This window comes from Durio zibethinus, chromosome 22 (assembly GCF_047325235.1).
Source record: "Durio zibethinus cultivar Kanyao isolate XHJ-2024 chromosome 22, ASM4732523v1, whole genome shotgun sequence".
Lineage (NCBI taxonomy): Eukaryota > Viridiplantae > Streptophyta > Magnoliopsida > Malvales > Malvaceae > Durio > Durio zibethinus.
The window spans coordinates 21286341-21300237 of NC_143183.1; the positions used below are offsets into that span (position 1 = coordinate 21286341).

A 13897-nucleotide genomic window follows, 5' to 3' on the forward strand; every position below is an offset into this window, starting at 1 on the left:
GCAGTTCGGATTTCAAGTGCATTATAACTCTTTGCCTCTAGAATTCTGTTCTGCTGGTTCTGCTTTTAGGATTCTACTATTCTGGCACTGCTGCAATCTCCTTGTTCTCCTTTTTTTATTTTTTTCCGGGGGAATATAGTCACTTATTGAAGTAAAAAAGTAAGAGTTGAGAAAAGTCGTGTGGTTTATGGGATATGCACAGTGGCCCTTATAACGAGGTGATGAAGTTTTAGTTTGCTGCTTAGTCTCACAAATGAATGCCCTTTTTTTTAGTCAAAAACAGATATTTGGAAGAGTTAAAATGCAAGGAAATGGAAAGAGCAGGGCTGGTGAAAGATGATTTGGTGCAACTGGAATAATGAAAGGACATTTGCTACGAGAATCGGAATGTCATGAAGAATGAGAGCTGGATTAATGAGAGAGAAAAAGAACACTGGACTCTTGGAAAAAATTCACAGAAACAACAGCTGCACTTATAAAATCAAGTTTCAAAGAAGGGAAAGAATGACATTGAGCTTGGAGAGGGTCCAAAACCTAATTATATTGAAACACAATAGATTGTGTTTGAATAAGGCAAAAAGGTTTTTTCGCATTCCTTTGCAAAGGAACCTGCCACTTCCTCCCACTTGGAACTGAACCAAGAGAACATGTGGTAATGGTACAAAGGATCAAACTGCCACTAAGCAGATGCTAGTTCTGCACTTTGCTATTCTATTTTTGTGGTTCAAGAGTTGTATACTCTGCTTAGATCATGCTGATCGGTAGATTGGTTTGCTGCATTTCATTTTTACATTTATTTCTTGCACTTATCATTGCATTGCACTCCTTGACTTCCAAGTACCAAGTTTTGTTATTTTAAGCATGTCACATTCGTACAACACGGAAGTTCTCCAGCCAGGCAATTCTTCTCGGCACTTGTTCATCTATACTTTCAATTCCTTACTGTAAAATCTTGAGACTTGGTCTCCTTCCTCATTGGCTTTGCTATTTCATTGTTTTATCTTAAAACAGTCCCAAATTGATTCCATCTGGAAATCTGGACTCTGGAGCTGCTTCTGCAGTTCTCTCCTCCTTGCATTATATTTCTTGTATACAAAACAAGAAGTCAGCTATGTGGTGGAGAACTGGGAACATTGTCCTTCTCTTTTTTACTATAAGATGCTTCAGTTTTGTAGGGTCTTAAATCAGAAATAGCAAAGGAAAAATGATACAGACAAAAGCTCCTGTAGTGTTTTTATGTGTATTTTTTACCATTGGTCAGCTCAGCATAAATCTATCTATTCATAAAATGTTCTACTGTATGGGATTATGGTTCACCTAGTTACGGATCCTGTCGCTTTGGACTGATCTTGCTATTTGGAATGATCTGTGGTTCAGCTTCATCATTATTGTTGGTAGTATTTCAATATCAGATGAGCTCCCAACATGTCATGTTCTTGAGTGGGGGCAAGAATTCAGTCCATATCCAATCCATGATTCATATGAAAATTTTGTCAACAAAAATGAAATATGATCCAGACTGATTGGATTTTCTTCCAGCTAAGCTCTATGTGAGGTCCAGAATCGACTAACCCTGTATTTTATTAGCAAAAGAAGAGCTAATAACTATGCATTTAAGATCTTGAGGATCTTATATCATGCTCTTTCCGAGACCATGTCTTATTTTATTTTTAATATCTTTTAGTTTTATCAATGTAAATATCATGTAGGATCCGAGCATTTGATTTAACTGTTTGGTATATGATTTTTTTTTTCAAAAAACAAGATTCAAATCTCCTCTTCTCCATATCAAATATATAGGAAATCATTTGCTAGATTCTAGCCTAAATTACTCGAGTTATGTGATTCATGTGTATTTTTCTATGAAATTGTGGTAATTTCAGGAGGTTAAAAAGGGTGTAAAAATAGTGTCTATGAACAAATTTAAGGGTTTGAATCCTTAGCATCCATCAGCTCATGTCATTTTCCTTTACAGCTGTCTCAAATGAGCTTTGAGTTGTTCCAACTTCCAATAGGCTAAGAATTTTTGGTGTGTATAATGCTGCCTCTCATGTTAAGTAAGGGATCATGATCAGACAAAGAACGTTTTAACAGGATTTTTTTTCAAGACTTTTTTCCCTCTATTTGCTGTCCTAATTTCAATGGTCCTAATCTTTTTTTTTTTGACTTTTGAGATTGCTGCTTTCAAAACTCTCCTCAACCCCTTGTCCCTAAAGGACTTTTGGCTATTCACATTTTTTCCCATATTTCAATGGTCTTAATCTTTTTTTCCTTGACTTTTGAGATTGCTGCTTTCAAATCTCTCCTCAACCCCTTGTCCCTAAAGGAATTTTGGCTATTCACATTGTTTCCCATATTCTCTTACTCCTCTTGCCTTTTGGTGATCTACCAGCGGGAGGCTACAGCGATTTTGCTTCTAAAAAAATTTAACTGAAACATACATGAGAAGTAAGAAAAGTTGTCTGCGAAATTTTTATTATTGTTGTCATTATGATTGTTTTATAATGAGTTCAGATGAAACTTTAGGTAACAATTCAAAAAGTAATAGTATTAGTGAAGATTCAAGCTTTTAAAGTTGTCCAAATTCAGGCTGCGAAGTGGGGCAATGCCTAAAAAAGTGGTGCAAAGCAGAAGTATCCGAAGAAAGAACCATCAACTGACAACCCAAGACAAAAGCTAGCCCCCAAAAACAATGGTTCAGGGGCTAATTAAAAAAAACCCCACTTTACATTAGTTTCTCAGCTTCATGACTATAATAAATTTTTGATTCTGCTCTATGTGCCAAAAGGGGAAAATCCCTCATTCCATGCTGAGAACATCAATTCGACATTCTGATCATAAATGATGTGCCCAATCTGTCCGTTTCATTCAATAGCATTAAATTTTCACGGTTAGAAAGGATCAATGAAAGCTGTAGCATGACATCCAAGAACAGTTGGTCCACAACCGGACCCAAAATCACAGCATGCTGATGCCCAAATTGGAGTTTCAAGTTTTTTTTCTTTCTGTTGTGTTTGGTTAAGTTCTGTTGAGTGATTGATGCCAGGCTAGCATCTTCACCATGATTGAACATGGGTCCCATTTTCCGCTTCTCTGCCCTGTCAACCACATGCAGTCTCAATGCCCATGCACTCTCTCTCTCTCTCTTTTACTCTTACTCTATATTATACCCTTTTTCTATCTTACTATCTTACGTGTCAACCTCGGCTTTATCTCCCAACACACGGACAAAGCCCACCTCTTGCCTCAGCTACTGTCTGAAAACGAATCTCAAATCTATCAATCTATGTCACTTTATCACCCCCCACACCTTAGTCATGTTTCTCTCACTAATCAAACCTTAACAAATGTAAGCAAACAATTCTTATTTGTATTAGTGTGCGGTTCACAGAAATGGGGGAGTGCCGTTTCAAAATACATTTGTCGGCCAGAGACGTTATTAATCATATTTACTTAAGGAGTAATTACTGATTAGTCCAATTATATTTTTAGTTTTTAATTTACCTTAAATTTCGTATCTTATTAAATGTATTTTTTTTAGTTTTTAATCTTTTAAACTGCAAGAGTCAACTGATCTAATGGTCCCTTAGCAACCAATTTTTCTCTTTGTTACTGCTGATGTTCATATATGCATGAAAGAAGCTGTCACATTTTTCTTAACCGTGTAAGTTTTATTTTCTGTCCAAATAATAAAAAAAAAGTAATAAAATTTTGTGTCTTTTATATATAATTAATGCTCATAATTCACATGCTTACAGAAAAGCTCCCCTGTTTTTGCGGTGGTTCATTTCTTCTTCTTCTTCTTCAATTTTGTTTTCTTTTTTCATTTTTGCAGTTTGTTTCTTTGTAAGTGTTTGTGCATATCAGCTTTTCTTCTTCTTCTTCTTCACTACTTTGTTTCTCTGGTCAGCTGTTGCTGAGGCCTTTGACATATGAAGATGCCAGTAAGTACGTTTCTTTTAACTGGGGATTTGATTTTCTCTATTGGTTTCTGTTTTTTTTTTAACTGCCAAATCAAAAAGAATTGAAACTTTGATTTTATGGATTTCTTAAAAGTGTTTTTGATGAATAAAACTGACTACTTTTCTGGGATTTTTAGATTTTCTCATCATCAATATGGTGGCAATTCAACTTACATATATTTCTTCTTGATTTTCCCATATTCACTTTCCTTCTTCTTGTTTTATATTCTGTCACTTTGAGTTTGTGGAATTTTAGTTCATTTTACAGCTTTTTTTTTAGCAGACTTTTGGTTTCATTGGATTCGAAAACTTTCAACTTTTCCATCTTCCTTGCTTTTGGAGTTATAAAATCATTCTCTGACCTTGACATTTAAGACGTTTTATTAGTTTTTTCAATTTATGGTTACTTTAATGCTTGCTTAATTTTCTGGTAATTCCTTTATTTTAGTCAAATTATAGATTTGGTCATTTGCCTCCCTAATTAAATTGATTTGTTTTGGATTTTTAAAAATTATTTGCTACAATCACTCATCATTTGAATAATGATTCATTATATTTCTATAATATGTCCAAGGTTTATGTCTTTTCTTTTATTTTTTGGATTGAAGTTTATGTCTTTATTTTGTTTAGAAATGCTGGCCAGTGGTTTCCTCTTTTTGGCATTACTGCATTACAAGGCATAGCTATTTTTGCTGCTAGCATTTATATTCTTTTTGAGATGTTTGTACATAGTTTTGTACTCCCTATTACTTATCTGATTGATAGTTTCTCAAGCTTTAAGATAATAAGTGTTTGATTCTTTTTGTTCTTGTCTTGTATCCTTGATGTGAAATTCTTAATCTTTTTCCTTTGTTAATTGCATATTTCTCTGACTTTTCAAATTGTATATCTCCATTGGTGGATTTGCAAAGGTACAATTTTTTTCTTCTGAGTTTCAACTGGTTCCCTTTTTGTTTCTCCATTGTGCTGCAGGTGGCATTGCTCTTGCTGCTGGCATTGTGCAATGCAATCAAAGTTAATGGAGAAGAGAGCAATGGGCAGTGTTTTCATAAGCTAACATTGGACCCAAGACCACATAGTGTATCCATCTTGGAATTTGGTGCTGTTGGAGATGGCAAAACTTTGAATACCATTGCCTTTCAAAATGCCATTTTCTATCTTAAGTCTTTTGCTGACAAGGGTGGTGCCCAACTTTATGTGCCACCAGGAAGATGGCTCACTGAAAGTTTCAATCTTACCAGCCATCTCACCCTCTTCTTGGAAAAAGGTGCTGTCATTCTTGGATCTCAGGTATTTTTTTGCTCTATTTTTCTCTTTCTTTTAAGGTATGATTGTTCAATAGAAGCAATACGCTTTACTAGGAGCAATTTTGAACCCTGATTTCTTTTCACACTTACTTTTCTTGCTTGTTAAGGATCCATCTCACTGGGATATTGTTGAACCCTTACCCTCATATGGTCGAGGAATTGAACTTCCCGGAGGAAGATATCGAAGTTTGGTAAATGGTTATATGTTGCGCGATGTCATAATAACCGGTAGGATTACCTCTTAGCTTCATTTATGCTCATTCTTTCATTGTCTGTTTGTTACAATCCTGGTTGAGTCTCAGATAAACTCACACTTGCATGTTGCACTAGGTGATAATGGAACCATAGATGGGCAGGGCTCAGTTTGGTGGGAATGGTTTGCATCTCATTCTTTAAACTATAGCCGCCCTCATCTTGTGGAATTTGTGTCGTCCGAATATGTACTAGTTTCAAATATTACTTTACTTAATGCCCCTGCATATAACATTCATCCAGTGTATTGCAGGTTTGTTTTCAATATCTTTTTGAATGCTTTGCTCATTATTTAAACTTTTTTGTTTTTGATACGCAAACAAATGGAGAAAGTTAAATTTATATCTACATGGATTTTATGCAGCAATGTACACATTCATAACATATCAGTCTATGCTCCACCAGGATCACCATATACTGTTGGCATAGTCCCAGGTTTGTGATGGCTAATTAATATCTTAACTTTTTCATATTGAGAACCTAAGTTGTTGATGTTGCCTATTGTCAACATCCTTTTTCCTTTAGATATCGCCTATTGTCAGCATCTTTCATTATAGTTTAGTTGCCTTTACTTGCAAGTTAGAATACTTGCTTTTGGTTTTCATTTTTTTTGTTTTGTGCTTTTTCCGATGTTTTATCTTAAGAAAAACTTTAATTCCATTTTACTTACAGGAATCTGAAAACAATTTTTTTTTCTTTATTATGTGCTGTACAATTATTAGGAGATTGCCTCTGCAAGTTGTGTTAAATCTTGCTTTATTACATTATCTCTCTCGAAAACAACAGTAACTGTAGGAGTCATTTAGTTACGTTTTTCAGTCAAACGTATCATAAAAAGTTTCGGAACAAATTGTATGTTTAACTGTTACTAGCTGCATGGAAAATTAGTACTTTCTAGCAGCTAGTGAGTGGCCATATTCATATAACTGAGATTTGGATATACTAAATTTGCTGATGCTATAAAAAATATTAACCTTCAAAGCATTCATTTCAGCGTTGAATTCTATGTTTCAATGTGTTTAAAGATGTTTCTGCAGCAAAAATTTCTGAATCATTCTTAATTTTCTGCTTTTAGATTCTTCTGATAATGTTTGCATTGAGGACTGCAACATTAGCATGGGTCATGATGCGATTGCCCTCAAGAGTGGCTGGGATGAGTATGGCATTGCTTATGGCAGACCTACAACAAATGTCCACGTCAGAAGGGTCCACCTCCAGTCATCCTCAGGCTCTTCTCTTGCTTTTGGTAGTGAAATGTCCGGTGGCATTTCTAATGTCCAAGTGGAGCAGGTCCACCTCTACAACTCGTTAAGTGGTATCGAGTTTAGAACAGCAAGGGGTAGGGGTGGATATATCAAAGAGATCATTGTATCGGATGTTGACTTGCTAAACATGAACACTGCTTTTAGTGCCATTGGTGATTATGGATTCCATCCGGATGACAAATTTGATCCTCATGCTTTCCCAGTCCTGGAGAAAATCACCTTACAGAATATTGTTGGCACAAACATCACTGTGGCTGGAAACTTCACAGGAATCCAAGAATCTCCCTTTACTTCCATATGTCTATCCAATATCTCCTTATCAATCAATGCTGCCTCTTCCACTTCATGGGTATGTTCATACGTTTCTGGTTTTTCAGACTCAGTCTTCCCTGAACCATGTCCTGATCTTGAGAATTCAACTACTTCTTCATCATGCTTTTTTCTCCTGAAGCCTAATGGTAAAGCTGCTGTCTTATGACACCATCCCATCCTACTGAAAAAAACATATAAATTCTGAAATTTCTACCCTTTACCACCTCAAGAGTAGGTCAGATTCTTTCCAATAAGTTACATGTCTAGAATACCTGTTTCATCATCCCTTCCTCTTTGGCATTTTGGCATGTTGCAACCCTGCAGATTGTTTGTACAGCTTCATTTCTTCATTCTTGTGTAAGGAAAATTTTGGTAGTGGTGGTACAAAAGCACAAAAGGGTCTTGGGGGTATTTTCAGTATTGCTGTCTATTGAATTCTTTTCTTCTTATGTTTATAGTTTTGGTCAAATCTCATTGTAAAATCATATCATCATTTGGATTGAAAAATAGAATAAAACAAAGAGAGATGAATTGGAAAATTTTCCTGGAAAAAGAACAACAGTTTTCATTTGCATTGGATACCTTTGCTTAGAGCAGACAAAGACAAAAATGAATAGCTGTCTTGTCTATAAAAGAGTTGTTGGCCTAAAAATTCAATCTTATAAGTTGGAATTTCAAGTCACTCCAAGAATATATAACAAATCTGTTCATTACAAAAGAATAAATCTGTCTATACTTTTAGAAAAATGTATTACATTCTCAAACTGACTGTCCCTTTGCATCATCCTGATCTTGAAGGGGGCTATCGTTATTCCTTTTGTCTCATTATAAATAAAATCAACTTTATTTCTGATCAATTATACCTTGACCTAATCAATGAAAATATAAAAATAATAATTTTTTATACATTGTCCATAGAGTATTAAAACTACAATGTTAAAATATTGTTATATGTCTCATTATATTTTATAAATATATCTTAAATTGTCATCTTTGGGTAGATTAGTTTTTTTTTTTTTTATAAAGAATCACAATATTAAAATAAAAAAATAAATTTTAAATATTAAGATTTAAATTTTAAATTTATTAAATATTACTTCTTAAAAATGATGATATGAATTAATTGAATTAAATATTGATTCAATCTTGAAAAATTTTTTAAATTCAAACTATTATAGATGAGATAGTGTTTTTTTTTTTAACAAAATCATTGAAAAAAAAAATTGTGAGATTTGGGTTGTTATTGGGTTACAAAATAAATGGGTCAAGCCCAATTTTAGGGGACTTTTGACCCAACCCATATCATTTGAAATTGAAGAAAAGCCCAGCCTTATTACCACCGGCATCTTTCTTTCTCTGTTATTCCGCCGGCAGCGACCGGCGGCTTCCATTTTTTTCTCAAGTGCTCCTTCTCTCTTTGCCCTTTGCCGTTTCTAGCGCTTCACTTGCCATCTCTTATCGGGTAAGTCCCAACTTTGCTTGTCTCCTTAGCAAAAATGGTCCTTTAAGCTTAACAGAACAAAACTAAGCTCTTTGCTCTGAGCGCTTAAAGCTTCCTTTAAACAACCAAGTTTCTATGTTTCTTCTGAGCTAATACCATTTATTTTGTCTACCTTTTTTTAAGCTTATCATTCACTACAACTATACGAAACTCTTACTGGAAACTTAGCTTGAAAAAGCACCACTTTTTGTATTATGTTGGATTGTTTTGGAATGGTTTAACTAAGGGAAAATAATCTGAATTTTGATCAATGAATTGGTTTTATTCAGTTAATTTCTTATCTGGGTTTTCCTTATCCTTCTCTCCTGCTATGTCTTGAACTAAAGCTTTGTGATTCTGGGGTTTCTCTCTTTTGAGCTTGGAATTCGAAAACTTGTACTTTTGCTTATTCTAATGTAGTTTGCCTTTTGCTATTTCAGGTTATGGGATCGCCGAATGTTAGAGATATCTTGAAAGCGTATAGTCCTTCTTTGGACTCCTTTTCTATTAGTTGGAGATGGTCGTATCAAGGTAGCTAAAATCATTCCAAGTTTGTAATTGTTTAATGACAATTTCGAGAAAAATTGGTTGCATTTTATGTTTCAATGTGAATAATAATGCTGTTTTTTTTTTTTTTAATTATTTTTATGTCTTGTTAGATTTGGGACACTTTGAAGGGTCAAATTCAAACTGAATTTGCTGACATTTTATCAAGTGAGGCAACAAACATATATGCTACGGCAGAAAGAGGGCATCTTTCGATTGATTACAAATGTATCAAGTGGGTTTCTTTTGACAAAAAGGTCTGTCTTTTAATATAATAATAAAATGCTTTTGCAGAATTTAAATGAGTGGAATTTTCTTCTATGACGAAGTAACTTTTGGACAAAAAATTTAAATTAGTTGCTTAAAGTGCCAAAGGAAATTTCTTATTGTTGGTAGCTTACCCTTGTAGGTGGTTCAGCATATGTTATTGAGTGAATAATTGTATTTATGATGATTCATGAGGTCTCTTTTCTTTTGCGGCAATACTAGATCTAGAGGGTTGGCTATTCAGTCTTTGCTACAATTATCTGGGTGACTACAGCTAATAACAGCGCAGGTTGGTAAACTTAATGTCTTGACTTTGATTAAATATTTGCTGTCTGTATTTGATTGCATTGCTGATTTTCTGAAAACAGATTGACAAGGCAGCTCAGAATAAAAGTTGAGTCTCTGCAAGTGACCAGCGAATGGATCAAAGTGAAGATGAAGATGTTGACAATGTAGATGAAGTTATTTACAGGGAAGAAGATGAATACCAAATAAGTAGCGATGATGATAATTAACTGCCTTTCATGGCAAGAGGTAACAGTAATCTATGTTTTGTTACTAATTATGGGATAATTTGTAGGTTGTTCACTGAATTAATTGTTGAAGATGTTAATATGAATTTCAAGTCACTTTTATCCTTTTGTTATTTAAGGATTCTCTTATCTTGAGTAGAATTACTGACTTTAGGTTGTTAATAGCTTTATATGGCACAAAGCTGTTGATAAGAAACCGCTTTATTCTGTAGTTGAAAATTTATTGCATGTAATAGGAAAACTCTTGTTGTAATTTGCGTTATTGATACTTTGTAGTCTTAGGGTAGTTTGGTAGATGGCATTATGTTTTGCTGCCTCATTTAATTGTTTCATTACATAAATATATACTTTTTAGGGCTGCTTATTGTTTTCTATTGTGTGTCACAGATCCAAAGTTGCAGAGTAGTGTTAGCTTTGAAGTGGATTTAAAACAAAGGGGGCATAGTCTTAAGGTGTGTGGGACTGCTGGCCTTCAGCATTCAACTTTCTATCACTCTGTTTTAGTTATTTTGTGGAGCTGCTAATATGGTTACTCTGAGAGTCAAGTTTCCATGGTCCAGCTGTGGCAAGTATCTAATCCAGCCATAGTTGTCCACAATTTTGTGCTGCCCTTTTTTCCTTGTTTTTATTCATCCTGTTCTTTGATCCTTGGAAATATAGTTTAGTACTAGTATTATTCATAAGCCTCTGATTGTTTCTGGGTACAAATTAATTTGTTCTAGCATCAAAAATTTGTTTTCTTTTATGAGTTTTAGCATCCTCACTGACTTACAGCTTTATGTGAATAGGAGTATACTATTGTTGTAATTCTTAGCCAAAAGAAATTTTCTATTTTTTTTATTTATAAAAGTAAAACAATCTTTTAATAAACTGCTTGCTAAGGCTTTAAGTCAGTTTGGAGCCCTAAAATTTCCCAATTCATTCAAGTAAATTGATTGATTGAATTTGTCAGTTGGAAATGACAGCCCTAAACTTTATTAATTCGAATGATTTTTGTAGAGATATCCCTCAAATTTTGATTAGAGGCAAAATTAGTTTTTAAAAATCTTGATTCTGTCGAAATCATTAAAAATTTTATGGTTTTGATTCATCAGTTTCTCCTACCCTTTTATTTATGAACAATCAATTTTAAATGATTTTAAGTTTAAACTCCTTATATGTATTAATGTTCAAATGGCTTATTTAGAGTATTTATTTTTTTGGGTCCAAGAATGCATAAACTAGACCAGTGGGTGAGAGTTGTGAGCCAAACCATCTAGTTTTCATGGAAAGAGAGTTGAGAAACAATATCAATACCCTGGCAAAATTGGATGGTTGGTTGGGTGTCTGAGAAATTTGATTATAGAATTAGAATATAACAATATCTTTAGCACATTCATTTTACAAGAAATGTCTACCTTGATAGCATATAAAACCTCTCTCAAAAGTGGATTGCAGAATTGATTCTTCCAGCACTTACAAGCATAGAATCTATTCCTCTCCCTAACATTTGCTTTTTTTTTTTGTTTTTTTGTACATGCTCTTAGGAAAAACATTGCCGCCTCAAGATTCTATAGTTCTTCATAATTTATTCTTTACTGACTTTCTCCCTCCTGGAGGCAAAAGAAAGAGTCCCTTTTGATCATATTTTCCTTGCTAAACTATCTACATTATTCTACAAGCGTTGGGATTTTCATCACTAAATATTGATGTAATATTTCCGTTGCTGCTACTGCTGCTGCTGCTGCCACTGCTGTAATTGTTGTGATAATCTTCGTTGTAGTGATCAATCCTACTGTAATGCATGTACCGTGGTGGTGAATGAACATATTCATATTCTGTTACATATGGTGAGCGCTTGTATGTGTTGTAGCTATGAGTTACAAAGGCAGGTTGAGGTGGTTCATGGTGGAAAACTTGGCTATTGGGGTGTCGGCTTAGTGGTTCAGGATAGAAATTGCTGCTGCTGCCACTGCTGTAATTGTTGTGATAGTCTTCATTGTAGTGATCAATCCTACTGTAATGCGTGAACCGTGGTGGTGAATGAACATATTCATATTCTGTTACATATGGTGGTGGCTTGTATGTGTTATAGCTGTGAGTTGCGAAGGCAGGTTGAGGTGGTTCATGGTGGAAAATTTGGCTATTAGGGTGTCTGCTTAGTGGTTCAGGATAGAAATTGCCTTGGCTATTGGGGTACCGTCTGCTCCAGGGCCCTCCATAGCTGTGAACGTAGCCATATCTCTGTCCATGATCAGGTGGATGGTGGCATATTTCATGAACTTCTCCGACATCTTTTGGTCCAGAAGGTTGTGATGGTTGCTGGTTGGCATTGGCGTCAGTAGCAGCAGGTGTTGGTGCTGGCTTTGATTGTGGTTTCTCTGGTGGTGGTTGATCTTTTGGTGGCTCTGCAGGTGGGGCTACTTCAGGTTGTGATTGAGGTTGTGGCTTAGCTTCAGCTGGGGGAGCTTCAGATGGAGGAGGATTTGCTGCCTCTGGACGTGCTGAACCACCTTCAGGCGGTTGTTCCGTTGGCTGTGCAGCAGCTTCTGTTGGTTCTGAATGGGAACAGATTGTTGCAATCTTCCTAGTTTTTCTAATTGCTTTAACTATTCTTTCTGGATCCGCCCAGCCTATTATCGTCAATTTCTGTTGAGCAATATCAAGATAAACTTCATATATACCTGTAGAGAATATGAATTAACTCAAAAATAGGATTCAAGCAATGGCTAGAAAACTGGACGAAACAGAATGTATGCTACCCTTAACTACTTTATTGCATACCGTGAATGCCATGTAACGCCTTCTTGATCTTCTGTACACAGCCATTGCAGTCCATTCGGACATTTATCTCTGTGACTCGAGGTTTCTGCATATATTTGATGAGAAAAAAAGATGGTTAGTTCGGTCTTCGGATTGTTGAAATGTAGTTGATGTTGTATTGATGCATCATGCATGTGTACTATCAAAATCTTACCTCTAAATCCGGTACCATGAGGCCTAGAAGGATAGGGAAATGGAGAAACCAGGAGTAGATTATGCTCTGTATGATGAGATGGAAATGGTGGAGAGTATGAAGGAAGAATGAATAGGTCAATTTTATTTGTACACGAGTAATAAGGAATATTTGATAGGCAAAAGATGTGGGGCAGGGCATGCAAGGAATCTCTCTTTCTGGGTGAGAGGGAGAGGCAGTCTTTGCTGCTAAGCTAGAGGCTTCAAAGGGTTATTAAGGGATGTGGTTTTTTTTATGTGACCTCGAAAAAAAGGTTGAGTCAAAAGGAATTTGCTTTAGCTTGGATGACCATCAAGACTTCCATAATTGAGGTATGTACGTGCGATGCCAGTTAGGATATCCAAAACCGACCATAGAAAAGAATTAAAGTGTGTGAACAGATGATAGAGCTAGCTAGATCATTTTGCCAATTCATGGTTTCATCAGTCAAAACTATCAAAGTAGCTTTTTTAGGTGCATGGATATTCACTCTCAAGGAATCCTTCTGTCACAAGTAAAATATCGCTACGTATAGCAGATAAAATGACAGGAAATTGTTTAATAGAAGCCTTGCCTTCCATTTTTGTCATAAAGGCTGATGGAGATTGAAAGCCAAATTCCTCACTAGGGTTGCCCCAAGAGCTCTAGCTGATAAAGTTTATTTGATGACAAACAATAAATCCACACTTTTAGAGTACTATTTTTGTTAGGTTTCTCAAATGACTAGAGGGGATTAAATTGAAGAGCCTTAACGTGTTTTCGATAATAGAATTAGGATATTTTAAGTTTTGCATACATAGAAAAGTAAATTTCGATATACAAGATTCTTTGTTTTATGAGAGTTGAGGTAAAGATTTTTTGTACGTATTCTTTTTTTTTTTTATATTTTTATAAAAAATTTATTTTTAAAATTCAAATTCGTGATGTTTTTGAATGTCTAATTTTTAATTTTTTTAAAGATAATTTTAATATTGTACAAAATAATGTATTTAGTATAGG

The 13897-nt window shown here is 34.9% G+C and overlaps 2 protein-coding genes and 1 pseudogene across 6 annotated transcripts; 2 read left to right on the plus strand and 1 right to left on the minus strand.

Moving 5' to 3' along the window:
* Positions 1–3397: 3397 nt before the first annotated feature.
* On the plus strand, positions 3398–7637 carry LOC111306888 (putative polygalacturonase). Of its 3 annotated transcripts, XM_022904881.2 has the most exons (7): positions 3398–3664; positions 3836–3944; positions 4935–5252; positions 5377–5497; positions 5600–5774; positions 5886–5956; positions 6597–7637. In XM_022904881.2, exons 2-7 carry the CDS (start codon positions 3933–3935, stop codon positions 7262–7264), a joined length of 1365 nt encoding a protein of 454 aa, XP_022760616.1. In that variant the 5' UTR covers positions 3398–3664; positions 3836–3932; the 3' UTR covers positions 7265–7637. The 3 variants fall into 3 exon arrangements, with proteins under 3 accessions (XP_022760616.1, XP_022760615.1, XP_022760617.1); XM_022904880.2 differs by lacking the exon at positions 3836–3944 and having other exon boundaries at positions 3555–3664; XM_022904882.2 differs by lacking the exons at positions 3836–3944; positions 5600–5774; positions 5886–5956 and having other exon boundaries at positions 3555–3664.
* Positions 7638–9021: 1384 nt separating this feature from the next.
* On the plus strand, positions 9022–12828 carry LOC111306891 (uncharacterized; annotated as a pseudogene). Its single transcript, XR_002692127.2, has 6 exons — positions 9022–9109; positions 9238–9381; positions 9534–9680; positions 9760–9925; positions 10312–10376; positions 11451–12828. The product of XR_002692127.2 is annotated as an uncharacterized LOC111306891 (transcript).
* On the minus strand, positions 11303–13179 carry LOC111306889 (uncharacterized). Of its 2 annotated transcripts, none has more exons than XM_022904884.2 (3): positions 12881–13179; positions 12688–12772; positions 11303–12587 (listed from the first exon to the last, which is right to left on the minus strand). In XM_022904884.2, exons 1-3 carry the CDS (start codon positions 13058–13060, stop codon positions 11569–11571), a joined length of 1284 nt encoding a protein of 427 aa, XP_022760619.2. In that variant the 5' UTR covers positions 13061–13179; the 3' UTR covers positions 11303–11568. The 2 variants fall into 2 exon arrangements, with proteins under 2 accessions (XP_022760619.2, XP_022760620.2); XM_022904885.2 differs by having other exon boundaries at positions 11303–12552; positions 12881–13177.
* Between the last annotated feature and the right edge of the window lie 718 nt (positions 13180–13897).